Genomic DNA, 16,245 nt, shown 5'->3' on the forward strand with positions numbered 1-16,245 from the left:
TTATAATCAATCATGTCTGTCAAATCTAGTGCCACTTTATTCACCACCACCGGACCCAATCCCATTGATTTGATCCATGTCAATTCTACAACGTTGCCAGACCCTGTTGGTGATCAATTATTGTTACGTGGATTGGTATCTTTTCTCAACCCAGCTGATTTTGCAACAATCCTAGGCACTTATGGAACCATTCCCAAGCCAACCACATTGTATTCCAAAGATCCTGCTGCCATTGTTGGAAACGATGGCCTTTTTGAGGTAGTTGCAGTTGGGAAAGACGCAGCGTCCAAGTTTAAAAAGGGCGATTGGGTCTTGCCCAACATTGCGGCGTTTGGAACTTGGAGAAGTTATGCTCTCGTGAAGGAAAGCTCAGTAACTTTGGCACCTAAAACAGATGATCCAATTGTTTCTGCAGCTATTTCCATTAATCCTACAACCGCATACCAAATGCTCAAGGCGTACGTTGATCTTAAGCCTGGGGACTGGGTGGTCCAAAACGCTGCAAACTCGGCCGTAGGTAAGGCCGTCATCCAACTAGCTCATATCTGGGGGATTAAAACACTCAATATTGTTCGTGATAGACCCAACATTGGTGAGCTTGAAAAAGAACTCAAAAGTATTGGAGCCACGGTTGTTATCACTGATAAGGATGTGGCTGATCCCAAGTTTGATTCTGAAAAGTTGCCAAAGCTCATAAACAATGGCAATGTGCGGCTCGGATTTGAGTGTGTTGGTGGAGAGGAAGGTGCCTATCCGTTGAAATGTTTGTCTCATGGTGGGACTCTTGTTATTTATGGGTCTATGACAGGTAAGCCGGTGTCACTTGCTGTTGGTGGACTTATTTTTAAAGACCTTACAATCAGGAGTTATTGGTTGACACCCCGACTTGAGTCGCAGCCTGAATTTAAAGAAGAAGCAGTAAAGGCTATTCTTGGGTATATCAAGTCAGGCAAATTCAAAACAACTTCGGTACAGAAGCACATTTTTAAAATCAATGGCACTGAAGCTGAACAGCTTGAAGCAGTTCGGGCTGCATTCAAGGCTTATTCCGCGGGTTTTGCTAATAAAAAGCAAACTATAGTGTTTGAGTAAAGGAATTTAATTTTTAAAAAAAAAAAATTAAATAAAAACAATCAACGAAGAGATGAAATAAAGACTTTAGGGAAATAAGCGACAAGCGTTTTTGAGAAATCTGCACCTAGGCGTATTGGGATAAGAAGGCCCCCCTCTAAAATATATATAATGATCAATGGTAAATTAAAGTAAGAGATAAGTATTGAATATTTAAGATAAAAAAAAATTTTTTTTCGTTTAAAAAAATAAACAAAAAAAAAGTTGAGGGTATCAAAAGATTACCAACATTAATTTTTCAACTTTTGAGTATCCACTAACGAGGCGGTCCATCTCCATCTCCATCTCCATCACCACCACCACCATCATCACCGCCACCACTAATGCCCACATGACCACGCGGCAACGTAGGCAAATAGGCTACCATCTCTTGTATAATTAATTATTAACGGTTAGGTTGAAATGGGAAAAAAAAAAAAAAAAAAAGTGGGAGAATGCAAACAAGTGAAGTAAAAAGAGATTTTTTTTTGTTGGCGCGATGTGATGTGACATTAAGAACTTGACCCGCATTGCGCGGTCACGTAAAGGGCATCCAGAATCTGGGATTGTTAATTTTTAGTCAAATAATAAGAATAGGATATATATAAAATTTGAAGCAACTGAAATGGATTTTATTTTTAAAGGTAACAATAATAATAATAATAATAATATTGAGAATTTTAAAAAAAAATTTAAAAAAATTTTTTTTTTTTTTTGAATAAAATAAATTTAAATTTGAAAATTAAATATTAAATATTGTTGTTAAATATATAACTACAAAAATAGATAATTAAAATAAATATAGTTGTTTTTAAAATTAATTTCATTGTTCTTACTTTGAAGAAGAAGAAAAAGAAAAAAAAAATTTTATATCTATATTACTAATTAGTAATCTTTGAATTCAATAAATTTCTTTTTTATTTTGATAAAAATTTTCACATCCACTTGTGGATATATAGTCTTTGTGTAATAGGATACTAATGTCACTAGTGACGATTAGCCTATAATCTTGTAAATTGTCAGCAAGTTTTACAGTTAAACTGTACATTCATTTAAAGCACTTTTTTTTTTATTTTATTTTATTTTTTTAAAGATCTGGATCCCAAGAATCAAAAATAGAAAATAAAAAAACGAGAAATTATATGTGTGTCAGAGTTTAACTGGCTTACATGACTTGACAGATTATTATTTTTGGTTAATAATAATCTCTAATACCAAACTTTTCCACTAAAGTAAGATCTTTGGGCGTCACTTTCCTGGAAACAGGAGAAAAATATAAAAAAAAAAATTATAAAAAAATTACAAAAAAAAAAAACCTCCCCTTCCAAGAAGCTAAGAATGACTGTCGTTAGAGAGATAGATACACACATACACAAATGTAAATACATTATATTTTTTTCATCTCATTATTATTCTTCTCTGGGGAACATATTGACTTATTGTACCAACATAAGATCGAAAAGAAAAAGGAGAAAGGGAGTATTATAATTATACCTATAAGTTTTAAAATACTTTTTAGTTACTTCGGTGTTTGAATTTTTCTTCTGTTTGGTAAATATTACAAAGTTCTTATATAGCTCATTACATATATATTGAAGATCCAAGCTCAGATCTATATATATTACTTTTAAAAAAAAAGTTTTTTGCTTTCTTGCTCAAGTATTCGTTTCTTCTTGCTTTGCTTTTAATTGAAGCTTGCTTATGCAACTATAGACATTTTATTATTATTATTATTATTATTATTATTATTTCCCAAGATAATTACATGATTTAGTGCGGTAACTGGTCAGTATTGCATTCTGTTTCGTCAGCTGTATTAACCTGCTGCTGCTGGTTATTGCTTTTTAACTTGTTCAGTAATTCTCATGAACTAAAAAAAAAAAAAAAATCATTAAGTCCCATCAATATATACTAGTAATTTTTTTTTATTTTTTTTTTTTTATAAATCTTCTTTATTGATAAGAAACAAAATCAAATATCTATTCTTTAGTTTCCATTTCTTTTTCATTTTTTTTTTCCAAAATACAGGAAGCACTCATCCATTACTTGTTACTCCAGCCGTATCTTGATTTTTGATTATTCAAAAAAAAAAAAAAAAAAATTTTTTTTTTCTTCTTCTTCTTCTTCTTCTTCTTCTTCCAATAATGGAATCAATAAATTAATTTCTCAAAATAATGATAGACTTTTGCATCAATTTTCCATGGAGAAGAAAGGAGAGGAATTGGTTTCTATTCTTTGCTTCCATAACCCCCCTTCCCCTTTCTTCTTTATGGTTTTATAAAAATAAATTAAATTAAAAGAAAACTACCCTGGTTTTATTTTTTTTTTTTTTATATTTCATTTTTGTATATTCGCATAAAATCAAATGAACCTAGTTTTGATAGCTTTTTTTCTTAAAAAGGAAGGGAAGATGGAGGAGGAATATGTTTTTAAAACAAAAAATGAACATTGGATTTGTATTTGTATTTTTTTTCTCAAAATGATTAACTCTTAAAAGAAATACCTTAAAAAAAATTTTTTTTTCTTTTCTTTTCTTCTCTTCTTTTCTCCCTTTTAGGATTTTGGAAGACTTTTTTGAAAAAATAAGAACAATGCGAGTATATTTCAATATTCTTTGTGACGTAGTAGGTAAGTAATTCATAAAAAATAAAAAAAATAAAAAGAAACCCAAATTTTAAATCTTTTTTTTTTTTCAACATTTGTAACTTGTAACCCTCAACTTTTGCTCAATATTCTTTTCCTTCTTTGCCACTCTACTCCAATACTATATTTTTCAAATATTGCGGATATTTGAAATATTGTAGATACTGCAGATATTATTACTAAATTCTTTATACCATTATTCTATCTTTTCTTTTTTTTTTATTTATTTTATTTTAATTAGCTTCATGTTTCCAAGAAATTTCATGTAATAATTGAAAATGCAAGCAACCTCTAATCCTTCTTCCAAACAAAATAATTAGATTCTTATAACGTATGGTGACAACCAAAAGAAAAAAGATATTCTCAGAGTAATGTTGGTTTGTTTTAAAGTAAAGAAATATATACCAAGCCTTCATGTTTTTTTTTTTGATACATCTAGATTAAACACTACGGCCTTTGTATATATTCTACAAATCTGTCCAGATACACAAATGTGCATATGCATATCAAGATATTTATTTATTTATTTTAAATAAAATAAAATAAAATAAAATAAAATAAAAAAAAAAAAAATACAAAAAACTTTCTGCATAGATGAAAAAGAAATTTATTCTTCAAGGTTAACAACCTTTTTGAGTAACATCATTGGAAATATTTAAGTAAAAAAAATCTAGAACACTTGAAGAAAGATATTTTTAAAAATAGATTCAAATTTTAAATTTTTTTTCTATCAATTTTGTATATATCTTATAAGAGTAATTTTCTTTTGTATTCTTTAAGTTAATAATATTGGTACAGTTTTATTTATATTTGGTTTGTTAAATGTCTTTATTTTTTTATTAAAAATAAATAAATAAATAAAAACCCCAAATGCTGGTCGGTCACGCACAATAGAAATGCCGAAGAGATGTCTTGAGAAACCTTATGTATGTAGCACGGGGGAGGAAGATGAGCAGAAAGGCATCATTCTCCATTTGTAAGTTAGAAGCTATTATTCTTTGGGTACTATATACTATGATGAAGATTTTTGAGACTCATTAAAGAATGAATATATATAAAAAAAGAACTGCTGTTAATTTAATTGGAATTAATAAAAGAAATCGTTTATGGTACTTTCTTCTGTTTCTGATTTATTGAATTATTGATAGATTTGTTTGTTTGTTTACTCTATTTTGATCTTATTATTGAATTAATAAAGTATCGGGAATACATTTCCTAGAAAATAACATATCTAGACTTCTTCACTCCCATTAGAGAAGGATACAGTAGAACTATGTATGACAAGGCTACAGAATCTCATAAAAGTTCTTGGGAAAAACAAGAACAAGAGTAAGAAATAAAAAATAAATAAATAAATAAATAAAGAAAACAATTGGTTAATTAGTTCTCACTTGTTACTTTTTTTTTACTTTATATAATGCAAAAGAAATAAAGACAAAAAAAAAATGTTTATAAAGTCAAAACGGCATCCAACTAAAAGATTTCTGCTCTGCTTTGGGGCCAGATGAAGAAATAAAGAAATAAAGAAATTAAGAAATTAAGAGAAATAAAGAAATAAATATAACAACGTCTCCTTTTTTCTCCATCATTTTTCATGGTTTTTTTTTTCTTCTTCTTCTTCCTCTAAGCAATGCGCCTCCCTCTTTCCTGTACAGAATGCATCTGCAGCTTGTGTTTGTTTGTTAGGAAATATCCAATAGTTAAACTTTTTTTTATTCCTCCCCTCTCTAATAAATCAGATCTTAGACTTCACCTTCTTCCTTTCTCACCCACTCATCTTGTAGTATAAGACTCTAGGTCCACTATTAAATATAAGTATAGTGCTTAATTTGTACATTTGCTCAAGGTTTAAAAATGCTTTTGGTTTTTTTTTTTTTTTTTTTTTTTTTTCCAGTTTTAAAACAATTCCAGATATAGTATTTTTTTTACTATGCAATGGCTGTTAGGGCTCGCTTTTACAATATTATTATTATTTTCCATAAATATACATTTCATTATGTTTAAATTCTTTTTTAAAAAAAAATAATTCAATTTATACAAAAAAAAAATAAATATATATATAAATGTCTAATTTCATTAAAAAAAAAACAAGAAAAAATAACTCCTTTTTTTCTTCTTCCCCCAATCTCTAATTTCTTTTTTTTACTTTAAACTTCAATATTGATATTGGTATTGTTGGGGATCTTGTGTGTGTTGTGGCTGAGCATGTGAAGAATGCTGAGAAGTTGAAGAGGACTGGGTGCCCGCAGCAAACTGCTGTTGTTGCTGGTATTGCGAAGAGGATTGAGAACCTTGAAAAGAATATGTTCGCGAGTTTCCAGGTGAAGATGCCGGAGGTGATGATGAAGATGATGATGACCCACTCTGAAATTGGTATGAAGAAGAGCCAGAATATTGATATGATTGTCCTGTAGAAGATTGTGATGAAGATGCTGTAACCGAACCAGAAGTGGATGGAGGCCTCGAAGTAGTGTAATAGGAAGAGGATGATGGTTGTGGGAATGGTGTGTTGGTCACTTGGAATTGACCCATCCCTGGGGCGTTAAAGTACCCACTAGCAGTTGCCGAGCTTTCACTTGGAGACGTGTTGGAACTACTGGTTGGAGAAATTCGCCGATGGGAACTACTGCTTCCACCATGGCTGCTGCTGCTATTGCTAGAAGACTTGTTTCTGCTACTGCTGCTGCTACTTCCATTATGACTGCTGCTGGAGGATTTGCTCCTGCTGCTCCCACTAGTACTGCTGCTGGTGTGACTACTGCTACCTCCACTATTTTTCGAAACATGGGATTTCCGTGTGCTTGAGGATGAAGATGATGAAGAAGAATGGGAATGGGAGGAAGGTACTGGACGGAATTGTAATGTCGGGGAGTTTGGCTGAGATGGGATAATAGGAACGGGGCGTACCCTTAGTCTGCCTGACTTGTTTTGAGCCATAAAAGTCTAAAATATTGTTAGTATAAATACATCCGGAAAGTAACTCGCTCGTCTTTGGTGGTTAATAAATTTCCTCTTTGTTCTGTAGTTTTTTTTTTTTTTTTTTTTTTTTTTTACGAGAATAATGCCACCACCACTCTCATCATTGCCACCAACACACTACTATTTCAAAGTATATATGATCCCCCTATTTTTTTTAAGTGAATTTTTAAGGTGCTAAGTTTTCAGCATAATTAGCTTATGTATATATATATATGGGTAATTCATGCACTTAAAAAAAAAGGGGGGGCAGATGAATTTGGTATTAAGAGAAGAAGGAAAAAAAAAAGAAATCATTTTTTCAAGAAATCTTCTACCAAAAAGGTGTCATTGGTTCAAGTTTTGGGTATCATCAAAATCTATCCAAAAAAAAATTAAGCCCTTTTATATAAAAGATTAATAATTCTTCGGCAACATTAGATGTCCACTTAATTTTTAAGTAGAAGGTATTTTAAATAAAATATATTAACCAAAGTAGAGCTTTTATTCCCATCATATTCTTGCTTGCGCTTTGCACACCAAAAATCTGCGGTTAACTTACCCTTAAATGAGTATCAAACTCTTTTCTTTCTCGGCCAGTCAGATAAGGCTCCCAAATTTGGCGTTGATTTAATGAATCGGTGTATTCATAAGGTGCGATAGTGCGGATTTCAACTATTCAAAAAAAAAAGGGTTAACGAGAGTTGAGAAATAGATAAATAAATAAATTCAAGGCTTTGTTGTAAATTTTTTTTTAAAAAAATAAAAAAAAATAAAAAAAATAATCAAAAAGAAAAGAGCTTGAGCTTTAACAGATCATATATATATATATGCAAATAACGCTTATATATTGCAAGCGTTACGCCCAAGCTCTCCAAAGGAAAAAAAAAAAAAACTAACAAAAAATCGTAACATTTAGTAAAACTTACACATAGGATCACCAACAACCGATGAACCGTAAGTTTCGATTTGATTAGAAAGGTTCACTTGAATATCAATCATCGATTGGTTGCTGAGGTACCATTCTTGCCATGTTTCGATAGGGTGCCTATTAAGATTGTAGGGTGGTAGAGGAATTGGAGAAGTATTCTGTTGCATTATGGTACTAATTGATGAAATAAGACAAGATCGAAGTAGAGAGGTTTTTTTTTTAAAAAAAAAAATAGTTGTTGGTCAAATAAAAAAAAAAGGCAGATTCTTTTCTTTTTTTTTTTTAGTATTTAAGTTGGTGAGTATAAAAAAGAAGAAGGAAAGGTTTTGTTGTGAAATGCCGATTAAGAATTATGATAGAAAGTGTTCGTAACTTTATAAAAAAATATATATATAATCTTAGAGGCAAAAAAGAAAAAGAAAAAAAAAACCGTGACCAAGATGTCTAAATATATATAGATAGATATGTGTTGTGTAATGTACACAGGTTTGAGCGTGAACTGTAGAAAATTTGGGTTTTTGAGTTTTAAATTTTTTGCAAGTTTGCAATAGAAAATAAAGTCAATGTATATATAAAGTCCTAATAAAGAAAGATATGCAAATCAATAATGTTTAATATATATAAGAATTTCAAAAGGAAATGCAAAAAAAAAAAAAATAATAATAATAATGGAAAAGTAGAAAGAAAGAAAATCAAAATCAAAATCAAAAAAAAAGAGAAAGAGAAAAATATTAAAGAATATTGAAAAAAAAAAAAAAGGGTCAGATGGGAGGGGAAAAGAGCAGAATCATTTTGATTTATATAAGAATCTCTAAACTTCTATTTATCATTCTTATTTGTCTTCTTAAAATGTTCTTTGGCAAAAAATAATAAAAATAATAAAAATAATAAAAATAATAAAAATAATAAAAATAATTATAATAATAACTAGCAAACTAATCGTTTTTAAAAAAAAAATATATATATATATTTATTTAAATAAAAATAAAAAATTAATATAAAAATTAAAAAGAAACTAAACAACCATCCCTGCAATAACAGACTTTTATGGTACGCGTGGCTTTCTGGACACAAATGCGCGTATGTGCAGTCAATAGTCGGGACCTATTTAATAATCAAAATATAAAATTTTCTATTTTTTTTTTTTTTTTTTTCTTTATTTCTTTCTTTTTTTTTTTTTTTTTTTCAATGTTGGGGATATAAGTCTAGATTATTAATAAGGGAGAATATATATAAGAAAGAAAATATTTGAATTTTTTTTTTTTTGATTATAAACAATCACAAAAACTTTATTCTGGGCTTTTTTTTTTTCTTTTCTTTCGAGAATATATATATTAAACTTAATCATCATTATATAAACTGTATTTACCCTTATTTTCAAAATATATCTACAACACACATTCTCTCAAATAAAAACTCGTATCGCTTAAAAGGTCTTTTCCAGAAATCAATAATAAAATATATATGAATATGAATATGAAAATATTATGGTAAAACCTTTAATTTTACCTCCTTTGTTTTTATCTTCATACTCTCGAAACAATCCTAATGTTAAAAGTCAATGTAGGCGCCTTTCTAATTTTGTCACCAGAATAAAAACTTTCATCATTACTGCTTCCCTTTTCGATTAAGAACAGTAATAGAACAATCATCTTGTCATGTACGATTCTATCATTGGAAATATATATATATATATATATATTAAAAAAAAAATAAAAAGGAACCAAATCTGCTTTATTCAATCTTCGGATTATTTTTTTTTTCATATACTATATATTTCATGGGCTCTTTTCCGTTCATAAAAATGTAATATTTTGTGCCCTGAAGAACATTAAATGGTATTGATTATTTATTTATTTATTTATTTTTTTAAAAAGGATCATCTTTTTTTTTCATTTTGTAAATAACAAGATATCCATTCTTTAGAAGAAAGAAAGAAAGAAAGATAAAAAACGAAACATTCCAAACTTCAAAAAAAAAAACAATTTGTGGCTCATCTTTTTAATATAGAGTGATGCCCAAATAATAATTGCTGAAACTTAACTATTCATTTTCTTTCGTTCAATGTCAACGTAAAATATTTTTCTCATCCGCTAGTTTTTTATTTATTTTTTATTTATTTTTTCTAAAAAGATCTTAAATGAGTTCACAAAAGAGCATATATCATCTAATAACATATAATAACTTTGGCCAGTAAATTAAGGAAATTCCCGAAAATACATGAAGATACTTTAGTTACTTCGTATTGAAGATAATTTCAAAATCTTTGAATTAAAAAAATTAAAATATATACATATATATACATATATATATTTTTATATACTCCAAAATCCCTAATGGAATTTTTTTCCCCCTACTTTCTTGCTTCTATTCAAAACCCAACAAAAGATTTTAAATAAGGCGTTTTTTTTAAAAATAGGGTGCCAACAGAGAAACATTTCTGATTGGAATATATGGACAAAGTACTTTGCGAAACGAAAAAAACATGAACCGCGATCCCGGAGTTTTTATTTATATTATTATATTATTATTATATTATTATATTATTATTATATTATTATTATATTCTTATTATATTATATTATTACCATAGTAGGATACCCACCATGCATTCTAAGAATTAACCAAATAATTAAAGGCTAAACGTATTTTTTATTGATCATATCGAAAGCGCCTCTTTTTCCCTTTATTTTCTTCTTCATATATGAAATTATATAAAAAAAAAAAAACTTTTGTTTTTTTTTCATCTTTTGTTTGTATTTTTTTTTTTTCCAGAAAAAAGTTTTACCTGAAAAAATTTCTTTCTTAGAGATCATTATTTTATTTGTTTTTACGATACTTTATGTGAACAACATTTACATTGCTTTTCTAAATTAATAGATTTAGTATTATTTTTTTTGACAAAAAAAAGGAACCAATTATCAATCCTATTTTAACTGGGTTTGTTCATAGGCCATTTTTAACTCCAACTAATTGAATTTTTTTTTTTTTTTTTTTTCAAAATTACAATCTATTTTGTCTGTAAGCTTACAGCATAAAATGCAAAAACTTTTAGGTTTATCGCTTTTCATTTTTTGCAGTAAAAGAAACAGGCAATTCCTGCGCAAGAAAAAGAAAAAAACATGACCTTGGCTTCTTTATGAGAATAAAGACATTGTTTTTTTTTTTTTTTTTTCTTCTTTAATTCTTTTTTCCTTCTTCTGTATTTATTTTTAATTTTTTTTTTTTTTCAGAAAAAAAAATTACTTCATTTCCAACATTTCGTATCCCTTTATTACTAAACTTCTAAGCTTGCGAAGATCCACACTCGTCTATATCGCCTCAAAGATCCCTTCAAATTTTAGCTTTATAATTAGGTTATTTCAAAGTTATAGGTTTATGTAGCAACATCATATCTGAACATAAAAATATTTTAAAAACTAAAAAAAAATATATATATATAATTTTCCCTTGCTTTTTTCCCAGTCTTTAACTTGCTATCCGGTTATTCCATATTTTATGTATTTATACGATTCTAATCAAAAAAATATCAGATCTTACATTTATTATAATATTTAAATATATATTAAATATTATATATTAAATATATATCTGATTATTAAAAGAAAAACAAATAAAGCAACATTTTAGATACTTATCGTTACTTTCTTAAATTTGGTCTCTAAAACGATGAAAGCAAAAACAAAAAAATTTTTTTTTTTTTTTCAGAAGACTTATATGTCAATCCTGCAATTTTATAGGTTCATTAAATGACATTGGAAAAATTTTTCACAATGCTTTCAAAAGTGCGCACAATCTCATACGAAAGCATGCAATTGCTTTTTTATTTATAATAGTTTTATAATCCCCCCCAGCAAACCAATAGTTACTGTGTTTTTGATATTTTTAACAGATTAAGCTTTTTTGATCTAGTTTTTGATACTTTAAACATTTGCATACCACCTTGACATTCGTTTCGATCTTTTGGCCGCATAGTCTTGTAATGCACGCAGATACAGTAACACAAGCAGCGGCTGCTCTATCGTTCTCATTTGCCCATTATTGCAACATGTTTTTTTTTTTTTTTTTTTTTTTCAAACATAAAGAAGTATTACACGAGAAATTGAAAAAAAAAACCCCCAAGTATTGCCGACTTGAATATAGTGTGTCATAACGCATTTCTGTTAGATCACAGAATAAAAAATAGCTTCATTTCAATATGGAATACTTTAAGCTTATGCTTAATTTATAATTTGATATCACAAATCATATCAAAAAATACAAAACAAAATACTTTTGATCTAATAAAAAAAAAAAAAGGGATAATCATTAAATATACGCAATAGATCTTAAAATTATTTCAAACATTTCTATAAAAATTACTTATTCCAGTTAAATTCAATTTTTATTAAATCTATATTTTGGGTCATGCTTTTGATCGATCGTGCAGTATGTATGTTTTATTGATGGTTAATACTTTAAATATAATATACTTTCTTGAAGGGGCTTTTCTTTTCTATATTTTGTTTTTATTTTCATTTTTATGACAATTTAATATCTTCATTTTAAGATCATGATATAGTAATAATATAATTCTTAAAAAAGTATTTTGGGAGATATCGAGCTACACAAAAAGATAGGGACAAGTATCCCATTCTCAATATGGGTAGGGGTTTTTTTAAAAAAATAAATTACTCCAGATAGTTTAATAGTTTAAGCGATAAGCATGATGGTTTATTTGTAAAAATGGCTATTACTGATGAAGAAAAAATAAACTCAAAGGTTTATTCAATAGTTATCAAGGTTTAATAATTAGAATTTGAAATCTTAATGGTAGCTTTCATCATGAATAACAAAAAAAAAACTTGGAAAATAATCTAACTTCAAACTATTATGTTTAATGTTTTTTTATTAACAATTACTAGAATGGTATAAATGAAAAAGAAAGTCCGATTTAATCTAGCTCAAAAATCAAAAATATCTTTAGTGATTTGTTTTGGGTTTTTACTTAGATAGGAATATCTTGATCAAAAAATTACATCGCAGAAATCAGCTGTCTGATATCTTTCCCAGTTATTTATGAGAAATCTTAAAAATTGATAAATTATATAACAAAATATATTTAAAAGCTTATCGATTTATTCCATTTAAAGAGAGTTTTGTGATTAGAAATGAATAATGTTTCTTTATTAAGTAATCACAAGTGTAAATGAATATGAGTTCAAAAGGAATATCTTTTAATAATTATTAAAGATCATTAGCGATATTAAAATGTCATTTTTTGTTTTGAATTATCAAATTTTTAATTAAAATTTTTTTTAATTAAATTAAATTAAATGGAAATTAGTCATGATGACTCTCGAGCCACATGGCATGTCTTGTTGATCTATTTTTTTTTTTGAAATATTTTAACATAAAGTGAAATTTGTCAAAACAGCTTCATACTTAAACATGAACCCTTTGTCATAATGATGGACGAATTGATTTTTCCGCATTTTTAGGTAATCATTTAACGTATTCATGTGAATTCATATATTGTTAAGCATTTTGGGCAGGCTGCGTCTCCTAGTTATTTTTATTTAATTTTTTTTTTTTTTTTTTTTTTTCAACACAGGTCACAAATCTTTCAATAGAAATAAAAACTTTTTTTTATTGAGTCTTCCGGTAACTGATTTGATTCAACCGTTCCGGATTGTTAAACACATATTTAATACGCATTATCCCCATTATATTTATATTTAAATGACCCACCGAAGGATGGTTTCTAATTTCTACAAGATTAGAACAAAGTCTTAAACCATTTATGGTTAACTAGCCGGTTATAGGTAAACCTTCTTCTCTCTGTCATAGCAATCGAATTCTTTTTTTTTTTTTTTGAAGCTTGATAATAAAGAAACTGTATAGATAAAAAGTGTTAAAGATTTTTTTTATCACAATTTAATAATAATTTAAAAAAAATAAATTTTAAGAAAATCAAGAGGCGGATGAGTCGGAGAAACTTTGAAAGCATATATATTCATATAAATATATATATATATATATATATATATATATTTTCAACTTAAGAAAATACCTTAAAATTTAGATATAACAAGGTTTACTTCTATTTGCTAAATCCGAGATAAAAAAACATTTTGTGTTTTCATAATAATTCTTGTTTAAATTACACAATGATTATGCCTACTAGACTTATTATAAAAAGAAAAAAAAATCATTACAATTGCTTAAATTTATTAACAACAAAAAATTGTTAAATTGTGAAATATCTTTGGCTTCTTTTTACATAATAGCCGTAATTTTTTTTTTACAGATTTGCAAGGCGGGGGAACAATAAAAGGTAAAGTTTTTCTATTATCAAATTGACAAAAAAAACTCAATTTCTCTAATCCCTTAAGCGCAAAAAAAAAAAAAAATAAATAAAAAAAAACAGCTTTTAGTTTTGTTTAAGTTTGCCAAATGATTTGTGACGTGACTTTGGGTGTCTTACTTTTAAAGTAAACAAGAAATGCGGTCGCAAGTTTCTATTGTGAAAAAAAAAAAACGAAAAACAATATTCGGAAAGTGACATAGTACGATTGAAAAATTTCAAAGACAGGGAGAACCAAGGCGGGATTATTTAACCTTATTTCAATAAAAAGTAAAATAAAAAGTACTTATTTTTTTCTGGTTTTTAAAATAAAAGGCATGTGGTGAAAAGATCTACTGACGCCCGTGAATAAATAATGTGAAAATGCAAAAAAAAAAAAAAAAAAAAAAAAAAAAACATTGTTAAAAGTTTGGTACAAATGGTAGTTTGCAAGTTTCCTATATATCGAAGGAAACAGAAAGCTTGTTAAACAAGGGTTGCAAAATATGTCAAAAAAAAAAAAAAATTTTTTTTCCTTCACCCTTTCCGCAAGTTAAGAAACTTTAAACTGATTTATGGGCGTGTCCCAATTTTATATAAAATAATAACTGAAAAGAAATAATTAAAAGTCGAGTTTATTCTTTTCAAATATCAATGAAAAACTTAGAAAAAAAATACAAGTTTTTAGAGATTTGTGTTTGTTTTTTTGTTTGAATCTTAATTATGTCTTTCCTATATGGAACTTATAATCTATGATCTATTTGTAGGGAGGAGACAATAAATGACTGAATCGATCTTAAAGAAACCGATTTGGTTGTTACTGTTTTTATTACAAAAAGGAATCTCACATTTTTATTTATTCAATCTTAACCGGTAAAGAAATGAAGATATCTTGGTAAGTTTTTATCGAAATCTTGGTATCGAGATGGGGAAATACAATAGTTAGCCGAAAGAGTGGGGGAATATTGATTTTAACTGAGATATGAAAGGTTACTTTAAAAAAAAAATTGATAACAACAAGAGAGGAAAAACAAGCATTTAAGCTCTGATTATATTTTCTAAGGCGTTCAAAAAACTTGAGGGTTAACTTAGAGTACTTGACTCAACATTCTTTTGATGCGTCGTCTAAGGAGTGCCGTGGTTTTGTAATGGCAATGGTGATTGTAATGGTGATGGTAGTGGTGGTGGTAATGGTGGTGAAGTAGTTTTGTATATATAAAGTGATTTAGCATAAAGAAAGGCTCAACAGACTTTAAAATATTTCAAAGTTTGAAATTCTAAAAAAGAAGAGGCGGTGATAAAAACCCCTCCCCCCCCCCCCTTCCAAGTTATATTTCAAACAAAGCTGTAATAACAATACTAAATATATATATATATATATATATATTTCTGACTGATGGTGATTATTGTTTGTTTGAATTCTTTCTGGTTGTTTATTGGAAATCTTGGCAGTTAGATTTAAACAAACAGCCCCGTCAAAGTTATTTATAAACACAATAGTAGTTTATCATATCCACGTGTACAAGACTTTGATGGGGCGCCGTCGTGGCCACGAACAATCTTTGGTACGTGTTAGTTGGTAGATCTCGGTGTTAATTTTGACAGATGTAAGAAAGAAGGAAAGAAAGAAGAAAAAATAAACAAAAAAAAAACCTGTTTAAAAACCCTAAAGAATTGAGTTTTTTTTTTTTATTTTAATTTTTTTTTTTTTTAAAAAAATGATATGAAGTTGCTCATATAAATGAAATGTCGGCGTTTAACTTAAAATCTAGAGAAGATAACGAGAGGAGGTGGGAGGTGAATCCCCAAATAATGTTTTGGAGCGTTTCTCATAAGCTTGAATACTTCCGCATAGTTAATTTTGACGTGTGAAAGATGCAAAGTATTTTAAAAGGTTTACTATTATTATATTATCATAAGTTAAAGAAGAAGAAGAAGAAGAAGAAGAAGAAGAAAAAAAAAAGCAATCCTTTGGGAGTATAATTTATTTGAGAAATGTCATATGTCAAATGTTATTATAATTAATTAATACTGATTGCGCATTAATTCTCCTTTACATTTATATTATAGTATGTTAAAACTTGATGAATTATGTCCACACTTTAAGGTGCATGTTTTGAACGTCACTAGTGATGATTACAGTATAGCCACAATTATTATAAATTATTGTTGACTGAAAACTGAAGTTATAATAATAATAATATCAGTAATATTAATATTAATAACATTGATAATACTAATAAGTTAGATTAACCGGCCTGGAACCTCAGTTGAATTCAGA

The 16,245-nt window shown here is 27.9% G+C and overlaps 2 protein-coding genes across 2 annotated transcripts; one reads left to right on the forward strand and one right to left on the reverse strand.

Annotated features, from left to right (window-relative positions):
* Positions 1-12: 12 nt before the first annotated feature.
* On the forward strand, positions 13-1,092 carry SAPINGB_P002101 (uncharacterized protein; the record flags this gene model as incomplete). Its single annotated transcript, XM_031996821.1, has 1 exon — positions 13-1,092. The coding sequence occupies one exon, from the start codon at positions 13-15 to the stop codon at positions 1,090-1,092; it is 1,080 nt and encodes a 359-aa protein (XP_031852712.1).
* A 4,815-nt stretch (positions 1,093-5,907) lies between these two features.
* Positions 5,908-7,806, reverse strand: SAPINGB_P002102 (uncharacterized protein; the record flags this gene model as incomplete). Its single annotated transcript, XM_031996822.1, has 3 exons — positions 5,908-6,696; positions 7,271-7,383; positions 7,638-7,806. The coding sequence occupies 3 exons, from the start codon at positions 7,804-7,806 to the stop codon at positions 5,908-5,910; spliced, it is 1,071 nt and encodes a 356-aa protein (XP_031852713.1).
* Positions 7,807-16,245: the final 8,439 nt, after the last annotated feature.

This window comes from Magnusiomyces paraingens, assembly GCF_902498895.1.
Source record: "Magnusiomyces paraingens strain CBS 517.90 genome assembly, contig: contig2, whole genome shotgun sequence".
Taxonomy (NCBI): domain Eukaryota; kingdom Fungi; phylum Ascomycota; class Dipodascomycetes; order Dipodascales; family Dipodascaceae; genus Magnusiomyces; species Magnusiomyces paraingens.